The sequence below is a fragment of the Populus nigra genome, chromosome 14, assembly GCF_951802175.1.
Source record: "Populus nigra chromosome 14, ddPopNigr1.1, whole genome shotgun sequence".
In the NCBI taxonomy this organism is placed as follows: Eukaryota; Viridiplantae; Streptophyta; class Magnoliopsida; order Malpighiales; family Salicaceae; genus Populus; species Populus nigra.
Genome location: NC_084865.1, coordinates 3129384 through 3143598, shown reverse-complemented (window position 1 = coordinate 3143598; position 14215 = coordinate 3129384). Strand labels below are relative to the sequence as shown.

General features: G+C 36.3%; 2 protein-coding genes across 2 annotated transcripts; both read right to left on the bottom strand.

The window, feature by feature from the left end:
* Window positions 1-730: 730 nt before the first annotated feature.
* On the bottom strand, window positions 731-3757 carry LOC133673146 (farnesylcysteine lyase-like). The gene is made up of 4 exons (XM_062093814.1): window positions 2942-3757; window positions 1827-2186; window positions 1493-1668; window positions 731-1197 (listed from the first exon to the last, which is right to left on the bottom strand). Exons 1-4 carry the CDS (start codon window positions 3632-3634, stop codon window positions 927-929), a joined length of 1500 nt encoding a protein of 499 aa, XP_061949798.1. The 5' UTR covers window positions 3635-3757; the 3' UTR covers window positions 731-926.
* Window positions 3758-7423: 3666 nt separating this feature from the next.
* Window positions 7424-11940, bottom strand: LOC133672879 (farnesylcysteine lyase-like). The gene is made up of 4 exons (XM_062093434.1): window positions 10984-11940; window positions 8609-8968; window positions 8275-8450; window positions 7424-7905 (listed from the first exon to the last, which is right to left on the bottom strand). Exons 1-4 carry the CDS (start codon window positions 11674-11676, stop codon window positions 7635-7637), a joined length of 1500 nt encoding a protein of 499 aa, XP_061949418.1. The 5' UTR covers window positions 11677-11940; the 3' UTR covers window positions 7424-7634.
* Between the last annotated feature and the right edge of the window lie 2275 nt (window positions 11941-14215).

The following is a 14215-nucleotide window of genomic DNA, read 5'->3' as shown; positions in this document are numbered from 1 at the left end:
TCCCCATAATACACACTGAACATGACTGATGGTATCATTGGTGCTTGTCCGGTAATTTTTTTTCTTTTTATGGGCAAGCAAAATAGTTTGGTTAAAATTCGGTAAGCTGCCAAGGAGATGGTCACCCAATTACAGAGTCGAAAAGCTGCATATAAAAATAACAAACGATTGAAGTCCTAGCATCTTTCACATCTGCAACACTTTTAATCTACAATGCTTGCAAACCAGAAGCAGCACGCTAGAGGAAATTTGACATTTCAGATAGCTCTCCGAGGTAAATTATTCTCAGGATTCAAGCTAAATATCGATAATTGTTTCAGGCTTTCAGCCGCGCAGCCTGTCAGCGAAGAAATTTTGATGCTTCAAGGCCGCATGCTTGAAATCCATTTTCAGCCTCCACCCTCCGCATGTTTGGTCGGTTCGCGACTTGGCAGGCCAGGCTGAAGATGAATGTGGGAAGATTTTGGTTGCACAGGCGTACCCATCCTTTTAAAAAATCGTCATGCCTAGCGTGAAAAGCCTGAATCCATTTCTTTATAGCGTGAGTTTTAGATGGGTAAAGATATCGAAGCAACACGCTTTTACTTGAGAGAACTGAGAATTGTAAATCTATGGGAAAATAAAAATTAGTGAACCAGATGGCTGCCATTTTCCTATCTACACGGTGTCATCGTTTATAAAAAATCATATCAAAACGCAATTTTCCCGAATAAAGGAAAAACAAACAAAATATCTACTAAAATAACATAACTCATCAATAACTTGTACACAGTATCAATGCTTAGTATATTTATACATTCAATAAGCTGCTTTGATGGCTTCAAGAAAATTCTGTTGTATAATACAAGAAGTCAAATATTTCCTGGTCTTGATTTCACAAAAAAGACAAGAAAAAACCCTTATATTCTCCGTGTCATCCATATGAATCACATATCTGAATGCGAAGCCTCTGCACTTGAACAGGAGGTTCTCTTTAAATCTGACGGACAAGAGGAATCCTTGCCAAAAAATCTTGACAGGATGAGTCGAGCTATATTTTCAGCTGCAACAGCACTAGTCTCCATGGTACTGGCTGCATTCTCAAAAGCGTTCACATAGTACAAATGCTTACCATCCAAAATAAAGGGTGCGAATTTTTCAGGAGCCTTGTAATGAGGGTAAGCACCCCAGTTTATTCGAATGGTCTCCTTCCTCACACTACCAGTTGCGGCAATAAACATCAATCAGTACAGAGCAGATCAAGTTTTTGGCACAATTTTTATTAAATATTCCCAGTTCTCATGAAAAAAGGTCCTAATCACACACCAAAATTATAAAAAATGTTCACACGTTAAACCAGATACAACCATACTATGACTGGGGATAGGTCAGTCAGTGCATAACAAACAATAATAGCACAATAAAAATCCTTGCAGTAACCATTAAGGAAATTATTATGATCCTCATTTTTCATTGAAAGGATTAAACAGTTGAGGGAAATTGAAAGTAGTACCTAAAGATGCTATCCAGTAATGCATCAGTCATTGCTTGACGAGAGAATATTTTGTATGTCATATCTGTCTCATTGTAACACTTGAGGATTGAAATGCTTGTGAAAGGAAGACGAGGGTCCTCTATTGTGGCCACCAGTTCTGGAATTTCTGAAACAGCTTTCAGGCCAAAATATACCTTTGTCCATGACAAACACCAGAATTTAATGAATAAAGTATAAACTATCATATAGAAGGAAAGAAGGGCTGGCAAGAGAACAACCCATAGAGGAGGAACATACTTAGGAGCTGAAAGCCGTAAAGGAGCGTGAAATTTGTAATTGCTATGATACTTACAGGATTTACGAGGCCCCTCACAAAAGTTGCATGTGTGTGCTGTAATTGCCTCGTAGGAACTGAAACTGGAGGTGAAAATTGAATACTTGATTCATCTAGTGGTGTAGCAACCACTGCGACTTCACATGAGTATGTATTTCCTTTTGTGGAGTTGAGCTCATAATATTCTCCAAGAAAAGAGATGGAATCAATTTCTTCATGGAGATACAGTTCAACATCTGAACTATTAATTAGTCCAGCAGCCATCTGCCAGTTCCCTCCTTCAACAGCCCATAAACCACCACCAGATCCTGCCAAGGAAACTGCTCCGGCAAGTCCACTGATGTTGACACTTTGACCATAATTAATTCGTGTAATGACCTGCATGCAAACCCAACAGAATATGTGAATATTTTTTCTACAGAAAATCGCATATTTGGTTTTGTAAATAGTTAATAAAGCAAGGGCAACGTTTATTTTTACGATTTGGATAACTCACAAAATACCTTTCCACCAAAAAATCAAGATGGAAAACTGTTTTCACAAAATTGATAACACATACCTGGTTTCCATCTTGTTGTTTTGGATGGAAAGGTATGTGAAACAGTGAAATGTGAGTATGTGAATAGTTCTTCTACAGCAAATCACATGGTTTGGTAAATAGTTAATAGTAATAAAAAGGTATGTGAAGATTGAAATGTGAGTATGTGAATAGTGTTTTCACAGCAAAAGGCATATCTGGTTTAGTAAATTGTTAATGTTAATGTTAGTATTAATAATAACAAGTGAAAGCAGTCAATATAAACACAAAAAGGGGAGGCAATTCAAAAAACAAACTCGATAACTACATCATCAAAATACGAGCACTTGATCTCATCGCTACTGTTCCGATAATTTCGAGTAGTCCAATTCACTGTATTTTAATCTCCTTCTTTATGCATGAATTGGCATTTACGTTATGTGTTTTCGTCTTTGCATAAAAAGAAAGCAAAGGAGGAAATCACACACAACTACACAGGCCAATCCCTTTTCTAAGCACACTAACTAAACTTAAACTAAACAAACTACAGAAAGAATTCAAAGCCAATAGGCCAAAGTGAGGGAAAAAAGAGGTAGAAGAAGAAGGAAATCCTTACAGTGACCAATTCTTTAATCAACAAAGGAGCCAATTTAACACCATCAACCAGCTCCTCCTTCAAACTCTTTCCTGTAAGATTAAACAAACCAGCCCACTTCAACATCTCCTCAACACTCTCAAACACAGGCCTTGTTTCCACTCCTTCATAATACTTCAAAAACTTATTCACTGTCTCATCAACAAACCCTTCCATTTTTACAAGTGAAAACCCATATCTCATAAACAAATAAATCCCATTAAAAAAAGACACAATCTTGTTCACAATCCCCCAATTTGAATTCACATTTAGGGTTTTAACAACAAACCCATTGCCATCCCAAATCCCCAATGAAATTGAACTCTCTGAACTGGATGGTCTCTTCCCTGTCAAATTTAGCAAATTAGTATAGTTCGAGGCGTGGTAGTTTTTGGGGTGGAGAATTGAAGCTCCGGCCTCGAAGGCGTCGCCGCCGATTGTCACGGTGGCCATCCGGCCGCCGACGATGGCGTGTCTTTCGAAGATTAGGATTTTCGGATGGTGGCTGGTGGAGTATTGGCGGAGGAAGTGGGCGACTGAAGCGCCGCCAATTCCGCTGCCGATGATGCAAACGGTAGCATCGTCGCCTCCGGCTGAGGTGGTGGCGGAGGAGAAGGTGTGTGGGAATGTGAGGCCGGCGAAGATCGCGAGTAAAAATAGTGGCAACATAACCATTTCTTCTTTTCTTATTTTTTATAACCACCAGCTTTGCTCAAGACAATCTCAGAGGAAGAAGCGAAGGTATAAAAGTTTCTAGCTAGGATTTTACTGATTGCTGTTGACTTGTGAACTATTTTTATTTAGTCCCTAAATGCTTGAGAAATAATTACCTAGTGCTTCTAGCTTTCAAAATTCTCATATTGAATCCTTATATTTATATATTTTTTGCATGACTGATCTGAAATTAGCAGGTCAACCATTTATATATTTTTGAGACTGATGGAACAAAATAAACCACGAGGAACAAGAGAGAAAAACCCAATGTATTCTCGTGGATTGCTCTGATTGTTTACATGATAACTATTAAAAATTTATATAGTAGTTAATTTTAAAGTTCATAAAATTAATCAAGATATGTATAAATTGACTTGAATATTCATATTAAACTAAAAAAAAATAAAAATTCATGTGATTAGCAAAGGGAGACGATATAATGTTGGAATAACTGAGACAATAATCATTCTCCACGAAGAACTGCCAAAAAAGAAGAAGAATGCAATCTTGACAGAGCTGCTCAAAAGCGTGGAGTCATGGTTAGATGATTAATCGTCCTGTTGCAAGACAGAGATGTTAGTTTCTTTTTAGAAGTTAACATTTAAGCCAACGCATATAGAAGAAAGACATTTGATGGATCAACATGAAATATTTTTATTGAAAACACGCTTGAAAGGCTCATGATTAGAAGGTTCAAAGTCTGGGAAGTGATCGGCTATTGCTGAGCTTAAATGTTTATGGATATCATTTAGATTTAATTTTTCTGAACTTGGCTATGTTTAAGTCTAAGCATGGGTTTGATAAGATAACAGATCTAATTTTTTTAGATTTGATTATGTACTGAATTCAAATATCTATAAATCTAATAAGATATTGAACTAACTCTTTTGGTCTCAACCGAGCCCAAATGCTTATGGGCTTGACAAAATACTATGCCCAATTTCCTTGAACTCGACTTATGCATTGATCTCTAGTATATTTGGGTTTCAAAAGATGTTGAACCCAACATCATTGAGTTTAGAATCATTCTAGATCCAAACATATAATTAATGGTCTTTAATGGTCTCATGTTGGGTCACGAGGTTATCCTTAGGATTCTTAACCTGAAATACTAAGAGTTTAAGGTAATTATTTCTCTACACTTATAGATATATAAAAGTCATTTAAGAATTGATTATATCTCAATTGACATTAATGCTATGAAAAAGTTATTTTCATTAATATTAATGTTGTGTACGAAATAAGAAATAAAACTTTTTCATGGTTCAACTATTTATCCGTCAGCACTATTGATGTGAAAGGATAATTCTCATCAATATTAATATTGTGTAAGAAAACATTTCCATCATCATAAGTATTGATATAAATGATTTTTTTTTACTAAGATATTCAAGAGGAAAAGATTTTTAACCCCTTGAGCAAAACAATAAAGTTCAAAGTACAAAAATTATAAATACCTTTCAAACCATCTTGATAAAACATTCACGATCTTCATTCTCTTATCATACATTCTCAAAGCGTTTATCACATAACAAACCAAGAGATCTTAAAATTTAATGTTTAGTTTCTTATTTATTACAATTTTTATTATAAAATTACTAACTTAATCATCAATCCTATACTCTTTCAGTTTCTAGGAACAAAATACTAACATAAACGTGTTATCATTCCCTATCCAAATACTCAAACCATCAAACCAGCATATTGGATCCAGGAGACCATCACCAACACACGTGATGAAGTTTCAAGGCACTTAATTGAAAACTTCATAAACCGAAATCATAAAACTCCGTCGGCATAAATTGCTATATGAGGAAACCCTTCGCCAAGACTAATGAAATAAATGCACATTTGATTGATGAGCCATGATCGAGAATGTTGACCATGAAGAATGTTAACCAATTGATTTCAAAATTAATCAATGATAAAATAACATAGTGCTATAAAAGATTTGTCAAAAACAAATCATGGGTGGCCATCAATTCTAAGCAGCTAATACATCAACTATCTACATTCATGCTATCTATTTTCTAGCTAAATTTAGCTGAAAAGCCATTTTAGCTAGCTGTTTAAAAGATATGATCACATCAATGCTCTCTATAACAGGGAGTCATGAGTATTTGTTTTCTTATTTTTATACATTAGATGAACATTCAAGTATATATTATTCATATCCATGCTCCTCATCTTTAGCTAAGAAGGTGTTTGAAATCAATCAAAACATGAAAGAGCTGTTGTTGCTGGCTGAAGAAGAAGTTGTTCTTCCAATTCAGCTTCTTTCCTGTTCTTCAAGTTCTGCCTCCAATTCATCCTGAAATTGTCCAACTATTTAGATGCTCCAATGGGGGATGATAATGCTTCTTGAATCTGTTTCATGTTCTCTGTTTGCTCATTGATCTCATCCATTGAAGTCCTAGCATCTTTCACATGCGCAACACCAAGTTACAATGCTTGCAAACCAGAAGCAGCACGCTAGATGAAATTTGACATTTCAAATAGCTCTCTCAGGTAAAATATTCTCTTTGATCAGATTATTGGGACTTCCAGTTGGAGTCGAAGTTCTTTCAAGGGGCAACAGATTTAGTGCACGACATAAACTCTTGAAAGGCAGGGGCGGAACCAGAGGGAGGCGGGCAGGGACCGGTCCTGCAAAATATTTTAAATTTTTGTATTTTTAGTGTTTAAATATAGGATAATATAATATATTTTTATTTTAAATAGATAAATTTTTTAATAATAAATTATATTTTGAGTTTTAACCCTCCTTATTATATATTTTCAGCTCCGCCCCTCTTCAAAGGAATGATCGCAGATGAGAACATGAATACCATATGGACCTGTAGTATATGGCCTCAAGCGTTTAACACATCAGGATCCAAGCTAAATATCGAAAATTGTTTCCAACTTTCAGCTGCGCTAGTTTGTGTCAGCAAAGAAATTTTGATGCTTCAAGGCCGCATGCTTGGTTTCCATCTTCAGCCTATAAAAAACACCTCAACCCAATAACTTAAATTTTTAGATAAAATTTTAATTTTATAATATAAGTTATATTATTTTTTAACACATTCTCTTAAATAAAAACTCTTTGAACTTGAAACTTGCACAAGCTCATATTATTATATGCTTAATTTTTATTAAATAAATAAAGATGGTGAGATTCGAACTCGTGATCACTTGATTATCAAGGTTCTGATACTATATAAAAAACCATCTTAATCCAATAGTTTAACCTTTTATATAACATTTTAATTTTAAAATATAATTTATATTATTTTTTAATAATATTTTTAGATACTTGACGGGCCAGACTGATAGATTTTGGTAGCTATGCTTAATTTTTATCAAATAAATAAAGATGGTAAGATTCGAACTCGTGATCACTTGATTATCAAGGTTCTGATACTATATAAAAAACCATCTCAATCCAATAGTTTAACTTTTTATATAATATTTTAATTTTAAAATATAATTTATATTATTTTTTAATAATATTTTTAGATACTTGACGGGCCAGACTGATATATTTTGGTAGCTAAGGTTAACCCAACCCCTAAGAATAGCCTAAATCCATTTCTTTATAGAGCGAGTTTGAGATGGGTAAAGGTCTCTAGGCATCACGAGAGCTGAGATCTGTAAATCTATGGGAAAATAAAAATTAGTGAGCTAGAGGGCTGCCATCTTCCCATCTGCACGGTGTCTTCATTTATCAAAAATCATACCAAAACGCAATTTTCCCGGAATAAGGGCAAATCACATAAAATATCTACTAAAAATAACATAACTCATCATTAATTTGTACACAGTATTATTGCTTTGTCTATTTATACATTCAGTAAGCTGCTTTGATTGCTTCAAGGAAATTCTGTTGTATAATACAAGTTCACATATCTACTGATCTTGATTTACATTCACAAAAAAGAAAAAGAAAAAACCCTTATATTCTCAGTGTCATGCATACGAATCACGTATCTGAATGCAACGCCTCTGCACTGGAACAGGAGGTTCTCTTTATGGCTGATGGACATGAGGAATCCTTGCCAAAAAATCTTGACAGGATGAGTCGCGCTATATTTTCAGCTGCAACAGCACTTGTCTCCACGGTGCTGGCTACATTCTCAAAAGCGTTCACATAGTACAAATGCTTACCATCCAAAATAAAGGGTGCGAATTTTTCAGGAGCCTTGTAATGAGGGTATGCGCCCCAGTTTATTCGAACGGTATCCTTCCTCACACTACCAGTAGCGGCAATAAACATCAATCAGTACAGAGCAGATCAAGTTTTTTGCATCAAAATACATAATTTAATAATTGGGGGTGAGTTTGAATGGACTGTATATATTAATTCAGCAAATCTGCACAATTTTTGTTAAATATTTCCAGTTCTCATGAAAAAGGGTCTTAATCACACACCAAAATTATTTAAAAAGTTCACAAGTGAAACCAGATACAACCATACACTATGACTGGCGATAGGTTAGCCAGTAGCACAACAAACATTATTAGCACAATAAAAATCTTTCGCAGTAACCATTAAGGAAATTATTATGATCCTCATTTTCCAATGAAAGGATTAAACATTTAAGGGCAATTGAAAGTAGTACCTAAAGATGCTATCCAGTAATGCATCAGTCATTGCTTGACGAGAGAATATTTTGTATGTCATATCTGTCTCATTGTAACACTTGAGGATTGAAATGCTTGTGAAAGGAAGACGAGGGTCCTCTATTGTGGCCACCAGTTCTGGAATTTCTGAAACAGCTTTCAGGCCAAAATATACCTTTGTCCATGACAAACACCAGAATTTAATGAATAAAGTATAAACTATCATATAGAAGGAAAGAAGGGCTGGCAAGAGAACAACTCGTAGAGGAGGAGTACACTTATGAGCAGAAAGCCGTAAAGGAGCGTGAAATTTGTAATTGCTATGATACTTACAGGATTTACAAGGCCCCTCACAAAAGTTGCATGTGTGCGCTGTAATTGCCTCATAGGAACTGAAACTGGAGGTGAAAATTGAATACTCGATTCATCTAGTGGTATAGCAACCACTGTGACTTCACATGAGTATGTATTTCCTTTTGTGGAGTTGAGCTCATAATATTCTCCAAGATAAGAGATGGAATCAATTTCTTCATGGAGATACAGTTCAACATCTGAAATATTAATTAGTCCAGCAGCCATCTGCCAGTTCCCTCCTTCAACAGCCCATAAACCACCACCAGATCCTGCCAAGGAAACTGCTCCGGCAAGTCCACTGATGTTGACACCTTGACCATAATTAATTCGTGTAATGACCTGCATGCAAACCCAACAGAATTCTGAGTTGTCAATAAATCTTCAGAACTCGGTTAAACTACCCAATTATGAGTCAATTTCACATCTTGGCATGTCAGAATCTAATGACATCACCACATCTTCCATAGCACTTGCACATTATGAGATTCTACTTGCCACACGCACATCTAAGGTGCTTCTGACTAGCAAACTAGAGGTTCAGGAAACTGCCGTTCTAAATAATCTGTCTGGTCTCTCCATTTTTTACTTTTAAAGGAGAGAATGGTTGTTAAAGGAAGAAAAAAAATAATGAAATGAAAGCATGGACAACCTTTTTTTTACAAATTAGATAACGCTTATTTTCACAAAATAGATAAAACATATTAGCAAGGAACCAATAGCATGAAAAAAATTAGGAAAATCAATAGCATAGAAGGCCTGAACCTCACTTCAAAAGATTCATAAGCAGAAAAGACAAATCAATAGGAGCAAGTTTTTTGTGCAATAGTAGGAAGCTTAGGCTACTAACAACAAGAGTGGCAAGTTTGAGTCTCAAGTGGAGTCGAGTCACTTCATGTAAAAATGTTGAAGGATAGGTACAATCCTCAATCCTTACTCCTAAGACTCACTGGTTGCATCATAACTGGGTAATGGTTTTATATTGGAAGGGGTAACATTTAGTGAGATTGCTGTTGCCAATTATGGTTTTGCCATTGCAACCACATCGGCTAAGCCAAAATGGCATTTGATGTCACAGGTAATACGGTAAATTAGCCAGCCCACCTGCACCACATTGCAAATAGGATTCCAAGTTAATTTTTAGCACCAGAGAAAAGAGCAACAATGTTATGGATGCGTTTTTCGATATCATGATTTTTTTTTTAATTGAGAAACAAAAAGATACTTAATAAAATAAAATGAAAAATATATGAACCCATATATTGAAAAAGAGTTGTTAATTCTAATCATAGATTAAAGCGGGAGCTAATCTTCCTTATAAGAAGCAAAAGATAGAACTTAAAATTATAGGGACCAACAAATGAATAATTGGAAATTTCAAGGACCAATTTGAAGTTTTTCATTCCTTTTGGACAATGATAATTAAAAGGCTCCCTTTTTTTATGTTAATTTTGGTCCTTTTTTCCAGTTTTTTTTAATCATAACCTAAACTTTTATTTCATAATATTGATTTTTAATTCAACATTAGAATGTTTAATTACATATTGGATACGCAAGAGTATGTAAATATAAACTGATCCCAGCACACCATGCCAATACAAGGAATAAAGTCTAATGACTAAAAGGTAAATAATGAAAAATTCAAGGACCTAAAAGGTAAAAATTGACAACGAATAGAAGTGTGAATAGTGAAACGTGAGTGTGTGAGCAGTGCTTCTACCATAAAACTTACAAGGACAAATTATTAACTATGTACTAAAACATAACTTGAAAGAATGAAATTGAAAAGGAATAAAGTCTAATGACCGAAATGCAAATAATAAAAAACTTCAGGAACTAAAAAAAGGAAAAAATTGACAGTGAATAGATGTTTGAACGTGAAATGTGAGTGTGTAAATAGTGTTTCCATGGTGAAACCTTTAACAGTGAACATTGAAATGTGAGGTTGTGAATAGTGATTCTACAGGAAAAAAAAACACTGTATGTTTTAGCACATAGTTCACAACAACTACAAGTGAAGGCAGTCACTATGAACACAAAAGGGAGTCAATTCAAAAAACAAACTCGATAAAAGTTCATCAAAATACGAGCACTTTATCTCATCACTACTGTTCCAATAATTTCTAGGAGTCCAATTCACTGTATTTAATCTCCTTCATGCATGAATTGGCATTTACGTTATGTGTTTTTGTCTTGGCATAAAAAGAAAGCAAACGAGGAAATCACACACAACTACACAAGCCAATCCCTTTTCTAATCACACTAACTAAACTAAACTAAACAAACTACGAAAAGAATTCGAAGCCAATCGGCCAAAGTGAGGGGAAAAAGAGGTAGAAGAAGAAGGAAATCCTTACAGTGACCAATTCTTTAATCAACAAAGGAGCCAATTTAACACCATCAACCAGCTCCTCCTTCAAACTCTTTCCTGTAAGATTAAACAAACCAGCCCACTTCAACATCTCCTCAACACTCTCAAACACAGGCCTTGTTTCCACTCCTTCATAATACTTCAAAAACTTATTCACTGTCTCGTCCACAAAGCCTTCCATTTTTACAAGTGAAAACCCATATCTCATAAACAGAGAAGCCCCATTAAAAAAAGACACAATCTTGTTCACAATTCCCCACTTTGACTTCAGATTTAGGGTTTTAACAACAAACCCATTCCCGTCCCAAATCCCCAATGAAAAAGAACCCTCTGAACTGGATGGTATCTTCCTCGTCAAGTTTAGTAAATTAGTATAGTTCGAGGCGTGGTAGTTTTTGGGGTGGAGAATTGAAGCTCCGGCCTCGAAGGCGTCGCCGCCGATTGTCACGGAGGCTATCCGACCGCCGACGATGGCGTGTCTTTCGAATATTAGGATTTTTGGATGGTGGTTGGTGGAGTGCCGGCGGAGGAAGTGGGCGACTGAAGCGCCTCCTATTCCGCTGCCGATGATGCATACGGTAGCGCCGTCGCCTCCGGCTGCGGTGGAGGAGGAGGTGTGTGGGAAAGTGAAGGAGAAGAGCGCGAGTAAAGAGAAGATTTTCAGTGGAAAAAGAAACATATTTACTTGTTGGCTTGTCACAACCAGCTTTGATCAAGACACTATCAACAAGGGATGTTACTGCTTAATGTTGACTAGATTGATTGTACCTTCTTCTAATGGTAATAAACATAGAACCAATGCCCACGTCCTTCCACTGGTTTTGGTTTGGCAGCTTCTTCCAGTGTGCCGTGGGTTTTTGATCGAGGGCGTGTCTGGAAATGCGGAGTGCGGCAATGGGTTTGTTGAATCCATTACCCACTGGTTGAACCCGTGGGTAATGGATTCAACAAAACTATGTGCTATAAAAGATACCATGTGTACTGCTGGTGTTTTTGTGTAGCCGTTAAAACAATTTGAAAATATTAAAAAAAATTAATTTTTTTTAAAAACAAAATTAAATTTTGATTAGTTTCTGCTAGGACAATCCTGTACATCTGGGCATCTGGCCTCAACTTGTTCCTGGTTCTTCCTCGTCTGCAGCTTTTTTTCCCTCGTCATTCTCTTTCCCGTCTCCATCTTCTTCTTCGTTATCATCTATCCCTCCTTCAGCTTTTGGTCCGCCTGGAGGAGGTGGCAACACCTCTTCAACCAATTCTACTAGTTCTTCAATGATCGGAATTCCAAAACGCGCCTCCATTTCCGCTATGATCTGTCAAATATTAGACAAGTAAATATTTAATGGAAACACCGAGGGAAACCAGTGTTCTTGACACGAAGAAAAACGAAGGCAAAGGGAGAGAAGAGAGTAGCAATATTGACCAGGAGAGCAAGCAACAACTGCCTTCCTAGTGAACTTTTGTCGATACCATGATTGACCATGATAATACAATTCCTTCAACCAGATGCAACCAAAAGAAAGGGGAAGAGATTGACCATCATCAAGGAAACAAATGGCACTGTTTTTCCAGATTAAAAACTATGGAAATTAGACAGTATCACCATGGCATGATTCCTTCACCCAGGCTATGAACATTACGAGGTTGGATATTAATTTCTAACAATGGTATCATATTAATTTGCTGCAACACCCACAAATGTAGCCAGTTATTGCCCATGATACTTTCCAGCCCAAGCTGGAAGCTATCATTTAAATACAAACACACAAATCAAATCAGAAGCGACGTACCTTCAAGAACATGCTCATAGCACATAAACAAGGGAACGGTACTTGTGTTACACCAGGAAGGCTATCAATGACTAAACGGTGCTGAATGCTACTAGCAGATGCAAAATTCTCAGAAAATGCAACCCCCCTTTTTTGTTACATATTGGTAACATTAATGCACCATTAAATTTACAGAAATTGTTAGTGGTCATGTAACTCTTTAGCTCTGAGGCGTATCAATGTCTAACAGAGCACAGAATCTTTCTTTTCCATTCTGTGGAAGAGGCAGAGTGCTGCTAGGAATAATTCTGAGGCACAAGACAGCTTTGGGTTGTCATAGTTTATGGAGTGTCCAAGGAAATCCTTGGGAATAATTATTAATGAAGTTTCTCTATCTCTCTCTCGTACATGCAGCAATTGGTAGCAGCGCAGCAGCGCGGTCCTGGAACCTGAGGATTGCAGAATATTGATCAGATTCTATGAGAAGAAGCAAATCATTCTGATGGTCTAACTAAATTTGTGGATGTTTTACATTTTATGGCCTAAACATTTGCTTGTTTCGTAATTGTATATTTCCTGCTTCTTCCAAGCTGCTTTTGCTTGGATTCCCTCTGTATTCTACGCAGGTTCACAAGCTCATGGCCTAACAAAGGAAAAGAGAAGTCACGGCCTGAACTTTCCAGCACGCATGTAGACCTTGTAGGATCCGTTTGTTTTTATAATGTGGTGTGGACTGTGTTTTGCCCCAATCACATATTTGAAAGTGTTTAGTTAATCAACACACAGCATAATTTTGTATAAATCTCACTACAAACTATCTCTTGAAATCTTGGTTAAACTTTTTTTACAAGTGTAGCTTTTCTTAAGCTTAAATTTTCAAATTACAACCATGAAAGATTCCACAACACCAAACACACCATGACTACATCAAATGTAGGCCTTACCTTCACGTCATTGCAGCCCGAAAGTACTGCAATTATACCTCCTTGTTCTTCTACAACTCGAGTAACAGCTAAGTAGAACTTTGGCAAGTCAAACGAATTCACAGCTTCAGCTACTGTGATCAAAGCAATAGGACCTTCACCACCTATCAATTAAGTTCACTAGCTCATCATCAAGAGTCGGGCTCTAGGATGTTGCGTAGTATGTTTTAAATGCTGTTCACTTATACTGGTGCCATCTCTTGTTCATAAAGCTCATCGACCTGGCGTTAACAAATTTTTCTCAGCGTAAGCAAACCTTAGAATGAAATACATTAGTGCAAGAGCCTCTTGGGACACACCAATATTTATTTATGACAAATGGTTTTCTGAATAGGCTGACACGATAGAAATTTTAAGAACATCAAATGGCTTCGCGTAGATTTATTTCTAATTCTTCCATCACGATGCAAACAATGCATGAGAGTTTAGGTTTTTATCAATGAAGTCTTAATCTGGTGATATTCACCCT